Source organism: Conger conger, chromosome 4 (genome assembly GCF_963514075.1).
Source record: "Conger conger chromosome 4, fConCon1.1, whole genome shotgun sequence".
Classification (NCBI taxonomy): Eukaryota; Metazoa; Chordata; class Actinopteri; order Anguilliformes; family Congridae; genus Conger; species Conger conger.
In genome coordinates this window covers 51,897,616-51,911,676 of record NC_083763.1, presented here as the reverse complement: position 1 = coordinate 51,911,676, position 14,061 = coordinate 51,897,616, and the positions used below count along the sequence as shown (strand labels likewise).

At 39.7% G+C, this 14,061-nt stretch overlaps 1 protein-coding gene across 1 annotated transcript; it reads left to right on the top strand.

Annotated features, from left to right (window-relative positions):
- Positions 1-165: 165 nt before the first annotated feature.
- On the top strand, positions 166-12,508 carry ttc21a (tetratricopeptide repeat domain 21A). Its single transcript, XM_061238995.1, is given in 30 exon segments — positions 166-180; positions 674-803; positions 1,087-1,197; positions 1,487-1,653; positions 2,053-2,175; positions 2,412-2,569; positions 2,811-2,895; positions 3,048-3,146; positions 3,947-4,139; positions 4,295-4,392; positions 4,537-4,731; positions 4,957-5,086; positions 5,339-5,496; positions 6,069-6,278; positions 6,540-6,778; positions 7,037-7,109; positions 7,318-7,428; positions 7,607-7,745; positions 8,076-8,176; positions 8,238-8,244; positions 8,340-8,554; positions 8,865-8,975; positions 9,118-9,199; positions 9,399-9,549; positions 9,644-9,799; positions 10,062-10,260; positions 10,681-10,905; positions 11,888-12,008; positions 12,161-12,228; positions 12,395-12,508. Coding segments are annotated over 30 exon segments (3,948 nt in total). The 3' UTR covers positions 12,473-12,508.
- Positions 12,509-14,061: the final 1,553 nt, after the last annotated feature.

Genomic DNA, 14,061 nt, shown 5'->3' with positions numbered 1-14,061 from the left:
CGATGGCGACAGAGTGGTGAAATTCACTCTTTTGGTTACGAGCTTGTAAGACATACATGTAGCCTCGCTACTTTTACAATCAGCAGTGGAAGCTAATTAAAAACTTAGCAGGATAATATGTTTAGCTAGTTTATTAATGTAAAAACGAAACTAGACTCCTAGACGATGGGAATGAAGAAGGTTGGTGTTTGGGGTTTACTGTGTTTGATTAATAATCCTTGCGCTACCCTGCCCAGAGGTTGTGTAGCAACCAGAGACGCCAAACTTAGAGACAGTGAATCACAGAAACTGTAAATTTAGCGTGGTAGCTGTCTAATTGCAATATTATTTCGAGCCATTATTAACGTGTCAGAACAGTCGGTTCAAATATACAATAAAACGGAACATGACAGAACGTGATTCCTCCAGTTTAGTAAGTTCAATATAAACGGAGCAAGTTCTGACTTTTTAAAATATAACGTTAACCAAGTTTCCAATGTTAGATAAGTTAGCTAACGTTACTTGCAGTAGTTACTAGATGCATCTTGCTTGCTGCTTGGCGTTAATCTAACTAGTTAATCTAACTTTATATGCTGTATGAATAAGAATGTTTTAAAGTAAGAATAGCGAAGGGTTAGCATTTTTTAATTATATAATTAATTTATAATTAACAATTTTTTTTGTATCATTTCAGGCTTCAATTGCGTACTATTTCACAGAGAAATACTACCATCAAACCATACTGACCACTGTGGAGCATTTAAAAATGTACAATGCTGATCCTGTTCTGCTGTTTTTCAAAGCCCATGGAATTTTGATGGAAGGTAACATCTAGGCTACATCAAGACTAGCCAATATAATACCTAGCTATTTTTTTCATAATGTTATCTTTGCAAATAACTACGCATTAACAGTTCCACGCAGTGTCCTTCTATAAATTGCACAATATATATTGCAAACTATGTTGTATTGTAGACTATTGCATGCTTCAAAATGTGACTACAGTGATGACCTAGTTGGAATCTGACAAGATTTTGCTAGAAGCAATTTTTCAATCATCAGTGCAGATATGAAGACTGGAATGACTCTCTGATTGGTCCATTGTAGGTCGTGTTCAAGAGGCTATGAGAGAGCTGGAGCAAGTAAGGGACAAATCAGATGTCTCGTTGTGCTCTATCATGGCTCTTATCTATGCACACAGACAGTGTGAAACTGTTGGTGAGTTGGCATCTAACTACAGTAGTAGTCTACATTCAGTCAGAAAAATAAAATAGCCCTAGACACTACACTGTCATACATTTTCCTGTAATATTAGGAAGTTAATGTGCCATACAGACTACAGCTTCTCAATACATTGTAGGCCATGACTTTGATAATTGAGTAAATGTAAACAGGGCATAATTTTAGACCAACAGTCAAATGGCTGGAATATTTTTCCATACTTCAAGGCGGGACGCAGCTACTATGGGTTTGTGGTGGTAAAACAACTTATTTCCACTCTTTCAAGATCGAGATGCTGTGGAAGAGCTGGATTCTCAGCTGAAGTTGAATCGGAAGACTGCTGGAGACAAAGCCCTCTATTATGCAGCCATGTTCCTTTGGCTAATGGGCCGTGGTGACAAGGCCAAGGACTACATTGACAGAATGCTGAAGATGTCCAGTTCTTCAAAAGAGGTTATATGAATGATTTACAAATATTTATGTTATTTTGACAGTCATTTTATAACTGATCCTTTATAAAATACGTGCTGCAACATATTAGGCTTTGCACAAGATTTTCTCAATCCTGGACAAACATTCTGTTGTATTTATTTTTAATTATTTAAATTAAATCAATAACTGTCTTTTTTAGCTCCTTTTTTAATTTCCAACAACAATCGAAGAAGTATAACTAGAAGATATTTCCCCCAAACCATTAGGCTATTTGTGGATAGATCTCAATACCCAGCCTATCTGGGTGTTTACTTGGACATACTACATGCAGATAATGAGTTAAAGTATCTTCTAAACCCTCAAATTGAAGAATCATATTATAATCAAATAAAATGAAAACAATGATATCGTTCTGTACAGGGGCTAATTCTGAAGGGATGGATTGAGCTCAGTTCTGAGATTGAGCAAAACAGAAACAAGGCTATCCGATACTTCGAGAGTGGGCTGCAGGACTCCAAGTGTGTATTTGGTCTGATGGGAAAGGTATTGTTTGAGACTGCTCACTTTTTTAAATCATCCTGCTACTGATTTATTTGTACATATTTGAATAGCCTTCAACAATTCACATAGCAGGTGTTGGACTGAACAGATCACAAAGACATGTTTTAGATGACATTACATTACATTATTTATTATCTGGTTTAATATCCAGTTCAGGCCCTTGCACAATGACAAAATACAATTTGTGGACTCATTGTAGATCAAATGTTGTTTTGCAGGTGAAATACTTCATGAGGAAACAGAACTTTTCTGGTGCCCTCGAGGAAGTGAACCAGATTATTGCTTCCCAGCCTGATTTCCTGCCAGCTCTGACCATCAAGATGAATCTGTTTCTGGCCCAACAAGACTGGGAACAGACCCTTGATGCTGCTTCCCGGTCAGTTGATCTGTGTAGTTCTATAGCAATATACCAGGAATATACCTTCATTAAGCATTATATAGTCATATTTACTTAAGAAAAGGAGAGCAAAGATAGTCTGGACTTTCTGTGCCTTGCTGTTGTGCATTTAATCAAACCTTTTTGTTCTTGGGACCATTCTTCAATATAAAATGTAACAATATAATGTAATATACTTCTTTTTCATCTCATGTTCAGCTGTTTTTTTCCTCCTCTGCAGATGTTTGAAACAAGATGGGCGTGATTTGAAGGCTCTTCAGATAATGGTGATCCATGCGATAGTGAAAGACGGTGACCTAATCAAGGTAAAGGCACACATGAAATCAAAAAAACAAAATGTTTGAATCAGCTCAAAAATTCAAGAGGCTTCCTTCGCTGATTAGCGTCATTCTTCCACTTTTCTTTCCAGATGAGTAGCTGGAAACCTAATTGCTCGCTTTTGTCTTCAATCCTCTAGGCACAGGAGCATCTTCAAGCACTTCTCGGTGCCTTGGAGATTACAGAGCCATGCACACCAGGGCTTCATGTCAATTTTACAAAGGCAATCAGCAGATTGGTAAGCACTGTTTATTCAGACCAGGCAATGAATAAATCAACATTTCATAAAGGAATATTTTGCTCAGTAAAATATAAAGAATTTTCTGCATATAGAATCCTTATATCGTAAGTATTTAGTCAGTGGTACAATTTCTGTTCTTTTGCCTCCAGTACATTAGTTTTTAACTGAATATGCATATGAGGTTAAAGTGCAGATGGTCACCTTTAATTTCAGGGTATTTACATCCATATCGGGTGATCCGTGTGGGAATTACTTAACTGGACAGTTATTTCTGATTAATTCTCAGCTATTTCTGATTAATCAGGTGTACTCAATCAAAATAGCCTACTTGCGGACTCCACTGTATATATAATATTATATGCATGCCTATGTCATATAAATATAATATCCCTAAGCCAGCACCAGGTTGAGCTGGGAATTCAGTGTGAAAATCCAAACATGACATTTTATGCTTGGTACGTTAAGTGCATTTCTGTACACACAGATTTCTAGGCTACTGCCTTCTGTGCTGAAGTTAACCTAGTTTCCCAAACCCTGCTTGACTAAACAGAGGCTTGCTGAGACTGTTCCCTTATGACAGTTTCCTAGTCCCTTGAGTCATGTTTCCATGGAGCAGGTGGAACAGAATGTAACAGGGAACTGCTACATCTGATTTCATATCAATACCCTCAGTCTACTGTTTTATGCACGTAATTGACTTATATTATGCACATGTATTTCAAAGTTTTTTATGGAGCATTTTGTGTAAAATGCATTCAAATATAAAAGTGTTTCAACATATCCTTTTCTGGCTTTAGTGTGGAAACCACTCAGAAATCCTGCAGACTTTGTGCCAGTTTGTGGAGCGTGCCTTTGCCAAGTGTCCAGCCGATGCTGATATAGCCAATGAAGTTGGCTACCTGCTTATCCTTCAAAACAAGTATAAAGATGCTGCAAGATGGTATTCCAATGCCATTAAACTGGATGGAAGCAGTGTGACAGCCCTGGCAGGTACCTTTTGCGAGTGCTGCAGATTAATGTTGCTGTCAGGTACTGCCTACTCAGTATCTCACAGGCAGCTGTAATATGCTACATTCAACCTCACCATTGTCGCCTCATTGTCCACTTCCTGGTGTGCTAGTGTCAAGTGTAACTTATACCCGCAGGTGTAATCCATTGCCAGCTGTTGCAGGGGCAGCTTGAAGAGGCAGCACAACAGTTGGAGTTCCTGGGAGAAATTCAGCAGTCCATTGGCCAGTCAGTGGTAACACTCCTCTCTGTCTATCACTATGCAGGATGTGCCATGCTGAGCGTGGCTACTTACTTGGTTTTCCCCAAAAAAATCCCATTGAGCATTTCATCACAGGAAAATCTTTTTTTTGGTAATGTACACTATCTTGATTGGCAGGAGCTGGCCTTTATCCAAGGCATGTTAGCCTGCAAGAGAGGAGAAAACCAGGCAGTTGTGAGCGTTCTCCTGAAGGAGGCTGCTGAGCTTCATTTCTCCGCCATCCAGGGACTGCCTCTAGGCGTGGAGTACTTTGAGAAACTCAATCCCACCTTCCTTTTTGATGTGGTGAAGACAAACCTGGCTGTTTGTCAGGTAAACATAACAACACTGATCTGGGGAATGATTGGTGTGGCATAGCCAATGGAATGATCAAAAACTGGCAAATTCAAAGTTATAGGTCATAGCAGTTAAATTGTCAGACATTCCTTTTCATGGTGCCTATGTTTATCCAATGGAAACTACACAGCTGTGCGATTGACGTGATTATACAGTATCATATATCACCATGACACTTGTTTTGTTCCATCTTATTGACAGCCTCGTACTGTTGGTCAACCGTTGTCATTCGGGCTGATGCACTCTGCCATGATCTTAGAGCCTGTGGTCAGAACCGCTCCTGGAATTTTACCTGGAGCCTACCTCATGGCCAAGGTGAAATCTATGTCAGGTATGGTTAAGAATGGCCAGGGCCATTTCCTGATTATATGTGTCACAGGGTTGAGAAAAAAAGTTTGTAAAAGTGTATAGATCAAATGATTGGCTGCTCCAGGCAACTGCCTTGCTTTAATTTAATCAGAACTATGCTTTTGCCACAAGCTTTGTTCAGTCTTGTGAGGTCTATTTAGTTTGGGCTTTCAGTTTTTAGTCTGGGTACCTACAAAGATTCCTCATACCATTCTCAAACCCCCTGTCTTTTCAGGCGACTTCACGTCTGCTCAGGTTTTTATAACACGCTGCTTGGAGCTGGACCCAACAGTTGCAGATGTCCACCTACTCCAAGCACATATTTACCTCTCTGTGGAAGAGTTCAAGAAGTGCCTACAGTCCCTGGAGACAGGGGTGAGCCACAACTTTCAGGTGAGTCCACTCCTATACCTCTATTGTTACTTTTGTATTCACGTACATGTGTGTGGTCGTGCATGTGCTTATGTGTAATTTGTAATGCAAGAATGTTGCATTACAACCTGCACACATCGGACATACAAAATAAAGGCTAGAGAGAAATATAATTGCTTATCATTGAATAATGGCTACAGTATACTGTACACATTATTGAGTGAAATCCAGCAAAATATATTCAATATTGTGAAAAGCTGTTACATTTTATCTGCAGTTTACAATGATTAAACAATCATTTCATGTGCATATGTTTATGAATCAAGTTCTGACCTGCTGTGAATATGGAAGTAAAATAAAGCAGTTGAATTAATAATACACTGTTGGCTTCTATAGCCAATATCTGTTCCAGAAATGTTTATGATAATAAGACTCATAAATTGTGGAATAGGTACAGTATGGGTTAGCTACATTAAGTTGGTCACTGCATATTTATCAAAGTGTGTTGCTGTGTGTTTCTGGAGTGCAATCCGTTTTTGAAATTTATAAGCTTCTGTCTTTCTCTTCCTTGCTGTCGCTTTGACTTCACTTAGGTACGGGAGCTACCTCAGTATCACTTGATCAAAGCTCGGGCCTTGAAGAAGATGGGGGAGCATGCAGAAGCCACCCAGACCCTGAAAATGGTGATGAGTCTTCCTGGAATGAGAAGAGAGACGAAGGGGAAGGAGGCGTCTATCAGCAATAGTGACCGAGTGTCAGCATACTTGGAGCTGGCTGAGGCACTGCGGCTGAATGGGGAACAGGTACTTAAAAGTCTGCATCTCTTACGATTTGTGGTTATGAAGTCGTCATGCCCTATTGGCATGGGAATGGACACATAGGCTTGCAAAAATTCTAGCCAGGGCCATACATATTTGGACATTGACAAAGTTATTATTTTAGCTGCTTACCACAGCATATTGGAATTGAAATTGGGCTGGGCAACTGGGCAAAAGCGTTGTATGAACATTTATAGACATGCTGCACTTCAGTGTCACTTTTTCAGGATAATTTTTTTCCATCAGCATGAAGCTACAAAGGTAATGCAGGATGCCATTTTGAACTTCACCGGGACGCCAGAGGAGATCCAGGTCACGCTGGCCAATGTGGACCTGGCTCTGGCCAAAGAGGACATTGATACAGCTCTGACTGTACTGCGCGGTATCACCCCCGACCAGCAGCATTACGCAGAGGCCAAACAAAAGATAGCCAAAATATACCTGGAGAAAAGAAAGGACAGACAACTGTACATTGGATGCTACAGGTAAAGTGGGACTTTTTGAAAATGTTTTGCACACACACTCTCTCTCTCTTTCTCTTTCTCTCTCTATCACAAACACACTGGACTATATTATTATCTTTATTTAATTTCTAAACAATGCCTTTGCACAAAAAGGGTTTTTAAACTGCTGCTGCTCTTGTAAAGATCCATCCATTGTGAAACGTCATCAGATGTGGAGAACATTGGACCATCCACTCATCCTTCCAGTAGCTCTCTGATGCTGTATGTTTTCTGTTTCAGGGAACTATGTGAGGATGTGCCCGGGCCACACTCTAGTGTTCTACTGGGTGATGCATACATGAGAATCGAAGAGGTATAAAACTCCTAATCAATGTACAGAACATACAACCCTACCCTATACCCTAAACTTACATCTGATAAATGTGTCCATAGGTGGCTCCAGCTGATTTCTACATGATATGTCCACCGGAAGTACATTCCTGTGCAAATAATATATGTACCTGATCTACCCTTACTATCAACTGTCGGATGGTTTTAATTTTATGCTTATTTTTTTTCAGCCAGAAAAGGCCATTGAGGTTTATCAGGCAGCACTGAAAAAGACTGGCAGAGATGGAAACTTGGCAAGAAAGATTGGGCAAGCATTTGTAAAGACTCATCAGTACAACCAAGTAAGTGTCAGGAAGGGTGATATATGCCGTATTTTCAATGGAAATCTATGCACAACTAATTATTCTATTGCTGGTGTATAGATGAATTGTGATTACCCCCTTCTCCTGCGTGAGCCATACAGGATGCCGCCATGCATGCTGCCTCTCATTGATTGGTGCCACACTCAAAATCTTTCAGGCAATTAACTATTACGAAGCTGCCCTTAAGATCAGTGGACAGGATTTCCTGCGTAACGACTTGGCCGAGCTTCTTCTGAAAATGAAACAATATGAGAAAGCCACAAAAATTCTCAACCAAGCCTTGGACCATGACCCAGGTAAATTATATATGAAATAGATTTGCGAGCAACTTTATATGGGCTCAGTCACCAGACATTACAATGAGGTTAAGGTGCACATGTGAACTACAACCTATGATGCAATTATACATATGACGGCAAAAGAGACTAATGTGTTCAATAGCACAGCAATTCTTACAATTGATGGAATTACGAAATAAAACATATAGGCTACAGCAGCAGAAGACCAATAATTAAAAAATAAATATTTGTAACAATGTGTCTGAAAGTAAAAATTAATCTATTGTTATACTGTAATGCATGCACTGCTGTTTCATTACTGTAATTGCTGAGTTTTCTTTTTTTCAGCAACTGACTTGTCAACCATGATGAATGATGTAAAGTACTTGCTCTTACTGTCTAAAATTGACAAGAGGTGTGGATCTATTTCCATGGACACATTGGAGAAGGTTAGATAAATGTTATAATAATGCAGCCAAGAGTGACTTGTTCTCATTTACCTTCAATTAGATCTTGTGTAATCATTTGGTCGGTTTGAATACGATAAGTAGAATACATAGTTAATACGTATATATATTTAATAATACTGATGTGTTGCCATAAGATCTCAAGGTGTGACATTGGTTGCTTCCTGAAAGGCCTACAATATTCAGATGAGGGTTATGAGGCGTCTCCCACTGGAGCAGCCGGAAGATTTTCAGGAGCAAAAGATGGTGGCGGCGTCCATCTGCCATCAGATCGGCCAGCTGTGGCGCTCGCAGCGGGAGTATGATAAGGCCAAGAAGTCCTACAAAGAAGCCCTGTCATACTGTGATGAAGACCAAAAGGTCAGCCATTGGTCTGCCTCCCTCTCATGAGGCACGTGCATGTACATGAGTCTGAAGATTTTCATCAGTCAGTCTGAAGTTCTTCTCCATTTTGTCCTAGGGTTTCAGCATAGTCTCGTTGGAAGCTTATTCTATTGACCAAATGCTAGCACCACACTCTACCACGTGATCTATCCGGGACTAAACTAATTGTGGAATGGCAATAAAGTAGTAGTAACATTACACTTGTGGCCGCAGAAGGATTGTATGTATTTCAGGAATTGGGGTCAGAAGTTGGTACTGTATATGTTCTTGTGCTGTATATTCTCAGATAATACTCGAGTTGGCTCATTTACGCCTGGAGCAGGGCAACATGGAGTCCTGTTATCAGCAGTGCGAGGTGTTGCTAAAGAACCAGGATTACAATGGAGAGGCAGCAATGGTATTGACCTTTCATCAGGATATTTATAGCTGTTGCTATGTTGCTTTCCGGATCATAACATTCGATGCATAATATTCCACAGAAGTATAACTCTCAGATGTCCTTAATTAATTGAAATTGTTTTATTCTTCATTCTGTGTAGCTGATGGCTGATCTGTTGTTTCGAAGAAGAGACTATAATGGTGCAATCCAGCAATTTACACAACTAATAGAGCGAACCCCAGGTACAACAGAGCCCTGTTTCTAGCTAAACATCTCTACCATACATGACAGTTTAACTGTAAAGCTTTTGGGTTAGCACTGCTCACAGTATCCATCTTACATCATCAAGCATTGATGTTGAAAGGAAGCCAAAATCTGTCTATAATTCAGTGAGTCTTTTGGTACGTGGTGTCCTAAGTCAAAAATCATTCTATTTAACAGACAACTACTTTGTTTTGGCCAAGTTTATAAACTTGTTGAGAAGAACTGGAAAGCTTGATGATGCACCAGCCTACTTTGAAAGGTGTACAAAACACTGTCCCAGGGCCACCATGGAGCCAGGATATAACTTCTGCAAGGGCCTGTACTGTTGGTTCGTTTCAATCATCCCGGTATCTAAAGTCCATGTATTTAGAAAATGAAATAAACAGAACTGTTTGTTTTATGGCTTTGATTTTTGCCTTCAGGCACATGGGACAGGTAAATGAAGCTTTGATGCACTTCAACAAGGCCCGGAGAGACACAGACTGGAGCGAAGGGGCAGTACACCACATGATCGAGATCTGTCTCAACCCAGACTGCGACACCGTCGGGGGGGAGCTGTTTGAGGTAGCTCAGGAGGAGTGGAGGTAGGTGGTCTGAAGTAAGAAGAGAACATCAGTGGCGAATGGCATATTAGCATGTAGCAGTGTAACCTGCATGGAACCTGGTTTAGTAGAGAAGCCTTGAAATTTCTGCCCTGTGATCTGGGCTGTTCATCGCTCGTGTTAGTGGTTCAATGGTGTGAACTGGTGACCAAATGGTCATATGTATGAATTCTGCATCAAGATTGTGGGTAGTGAATTGTATGAACCGAAGAGCTGGTGGATGTTCCTCTTTGATGAGTCATTGTATCAATGGCAGAAGGGAGTCCGAGCCCTTGGGAGTGAGCACGGCTCAGAACCTGCTGAAGGAGTACCATCCCCGCACCAAAGAAGGGGAGGAGAAAGCCCTGCTGCTTTACAACCGCTGTCTGATGGCTACCAAAGAGCCCAAACAAGTGGAGAGGGCTCTGGCTGCTTTCACTGAAATGGCCTCTTCACTGGTAAAAATTGTCTTCCAGCAATTGGGGATTAGACTATTTATCCATATGCTTTACAGTATCTAAAATGAGAAGTTGACACCATTGCATAATTTCGATAGGTAGCTGTAGGCAGCCTTTTGTCAGTCAGCATTTATATTTTATTCCTTCTTTATATTATGGAGTATTTCATTATTCCAGTTGACTTTGTATCTAACTGAGGTTGTCTTAAATGCACTCAAATGCTTCTGCGTTGTAACATTATACTGTATGTACAGTAGTTAATATTTAAACAGCATTGAATGCTATCATATGGCACCCCTTTGTCTTTCTATCTACTCGAGGTTCTCTAAGTATGGGACTACAGTAGTTTGGCAGAAATAATTTTCTCTTCTGGCTGTGGTGCAGATGTTTTCACAGGTGACAACCTGTGTTTTCTTCCAGGAGAACAATGTGCCATATCTTCTGGCAATGGCCCAGGCCTTTATGATCCTCAGACAGGCGCCCAGGGCCAGGAACCAGCTGAAGAGACTCTCGAAGGCGGAGTGGAGCGAGGGCAACGCAGAGGAGCTGGAGAGAAGCTGGCTTCTCCTGGCTGACATTTACATCAAGTCCGGAAAATATGACATCGCTACGGAGCTCTTGAAGCGCTGCCTCCTCTACAACAAGGCGAGTGTCCGGTCTATTAAGGGGAACACTGTCAGATAAACTTCTCCATGCTGAACTTAACAAGACATTGTCCTCTCGATAGGTTGATGGTACAGTGTCACACCCACACCTCTCAGTTACAAGCAAACAGTAGTTTGCTCATGGATATAGTACACCACTGCCAGGGTCATAGATTATTTTATAAATTATGACTGAGTTTCATTTCAAATGATATACTTTTGTGTGCCTTGGCACTCCCTGTTCACAAAGACAAACAAACAAGAGCCCTGCAAAGGTCATGTCAGCCAAGGTCTCAGGCCCTGAGTGTGAATATGGCATCTGTATGCCGTGTGGAAAAACACCGGTGTGATTTATCAGTCTAAGCAGCTGTTCCGGGAGGCCATGGTTTACCCACTTTTGAGGTCAGGTCTCGAGTAAGTGAAAACCAAGCCCTGCTGTCTGTGATATCATCCTTTGGCAGCAGGGCTGAAAGAATGCCCAACAGTTGCATAGCTCCCTTCCTGCCACATGCTAAGCACTCCACAATTAAAATAGTTCATCTAAATATGTGAGTTGTCCTGGCTGAAAAAAGATATATGTGATTTCTGTTTGAATCAACTAAATAAGAGCATTTCCTAGTCAGATGTGCAAGTCCTCTCTAAACTCTAAACAAACTGCTGTTTTCAGAGTGGATAATGTTCTTATTATTCAACATTAATCCAATTCTGGATGTTAGTTAAGTGCTGAACTGCCCTTCTGCTGTATTAACTCTACTGACCTGCCTGGGTTTCAGAATAGTGTATAGCGTGTTGGAATTATCAGTATACATTATTGCGTTTGAGTTCTCGGTGGGTCACTGCTTTTGCACCCTTGAGAAAGTGCCAAAATTGCTTTGCTAACTGTCCCAAGTGGAAATACATTTCAGATTTTAGCTGTGAAAGTTCAAAATGTGTGTCTGCCATGCAGATTAATACATTCAAATAATTTTGTCTTTGTGTTTCAGTCTTGTAGTAAAGCGTTTGAGTATTTGGGATTTGTCATGGAGAATGAGCAGTCCTATAAAGATGCTATAGGTTACTATGAGCAAGCCTGGAAGTATACCAACAGGGTGAACCCAGCAATGGGTGAGTTATTTAAAAATTATTATTATTATTATTGTTACTATTAGTAGTAGTAGAGTAGTAGTAGTAGTAGTAGTAGTAGTAATAGTAGTAGTAGTAGTAGTAGAAGTAGTAGTGGCACTGCTTTGAAGTAATATCATCATTTGCTTATACAGGTTTCAGACTTGCCTTCAATTACCTGAAATTCAAGAGATTCACAGAGGCAATAGATGTTTGCCGTAAGGTTTGTATGGTCCACTGTTATATTTTCATAGACACACAAACATGTCATTCTTCTCAATCGGTTTTCTAGTTAGTTAATATAATTAGTCAATTACAGTATGTTCTTGTGATTTCTGCACTTCTGTAATAATACTGATATAATGTAGTTGACATTATTATTCCCTCAGGTTCTGACTGAGCACCCTGGTTACCCACTCATCCAGAGAGAAATCCTGGAGAGGGCCCAGCTGGCTCTGAGGCCTTAGAGCTGAGAAGGAGGTCCAAACATTGGCTTACTGTTCCTCGCAAAGATGCCTGCATTCCTCTGAGAAACTTTCATGTTGCATTTTCTTCAGAAGCCAAAATTGCCTAAACATACCTCTCTGCTGTGAAAACAGCCTCTCTTCTTTATATACAGTGCATTGTTATTGTTTAGTAAATGTACTTGTAAAATATGAAGTGTGTGTGACATTGACCAATAAGCTACATTGACCAATCTTGCTGCAAATGCTGTGTGCATTGCCAATAAGTTATGTTCTTTATCTTTTGTGAAGGCTTCTTTGTTGTCTTTCCATGTTTGTGTTTAAATATATAAAACATACCAAATTCATTGGTGGCTTTTTAAAATATACAGTATGTATGTTTTTAAATATGTTGAAGTCACTTAATTTTAACTTTGGATAAAAAAGAAGAATGAAAATGTTTATAATAAATACAGAAACTGTGGCATTTCACTTTTGAGACACTGGAGTGTAACAGGTAATAATTAAGCAGTTTCTACTCATATTTAGAGGTCTGCTTCAGTTTAACAAAGTTTACTTCAAGATAGAGAAATCAAGATGGTGACACTATGAGCCATCATTATTGGACGTATTTAAAATCTTTTTGCATGTTATGGTTATTAAATGACATGCTCATTATATCTGGTGTCACAAAGACATGATGATAGAGTCGTGACAATCATTTTAATTTGTAAAGCATCCTGTGCTAATGTTTGATCAACAATGGCAACTACATTTGATACAATATAAGATAGCCTCAACAGAAAATAATAAGAAAATTATCAAAACAAATTGCTGATAGGACGACTGACCTGTGATAGACTTCCCATCCATCCCCATACAGTGACAGTTACAGTTGCTTCTTTCTCAATAAACATGGCTACAGGGTTATTTAACTGTTTTCCAATTGACATTAAATAAAAATGTCTATGGATCAAAAATGACTTCAGAAACTACAGAATATTTGTAAAAGACGGCCGATTCCTCAAAAAAAGGGGCTCCCAGTCTATAAAGGTTTTCTGGTTGTACTGTAAATTAACCTTAAAAGCCATTTTGCTTATATTTCCATAGGCAAAATGAACATATTTTGACTTCAGCATAAAATGAAAAAAAATTGATTTACAAATCATTGGTGATTGAAAATATTTATTTCAGTACCAAATACTGTTTGTACAAGGAACATCTGCAGGGATCCCACAGTGATCTGCCACACTGTTCAATGTGCAGTGTGCAGTGTGTGCAGCACGCCCATGCTCATTGAAACACCTTCTGAAGAGTACTCTCATTGAGCCTATTCACAGTAGTCACAACCATGTTCTCATAAATATTAATTACATAAAATCTACCACAAGCAAGATTTTAATCACCTTAGGGGACTACGTTTTGGAAATGGGCATTGCATTTTGAAATATTGGGTAGCTGTTAGAAGAATGTCCTTGAATCCTATTTCAGCACCTAAACTGGCAAGTTTGGTGGAATATTTCATCAGAATTCTGATTGCAGCGAAGGCATCGATGGTAAGGCAGGTATAAATACTGAGAAGCACCTGTATGAAATTACATTTCCAGGGCATA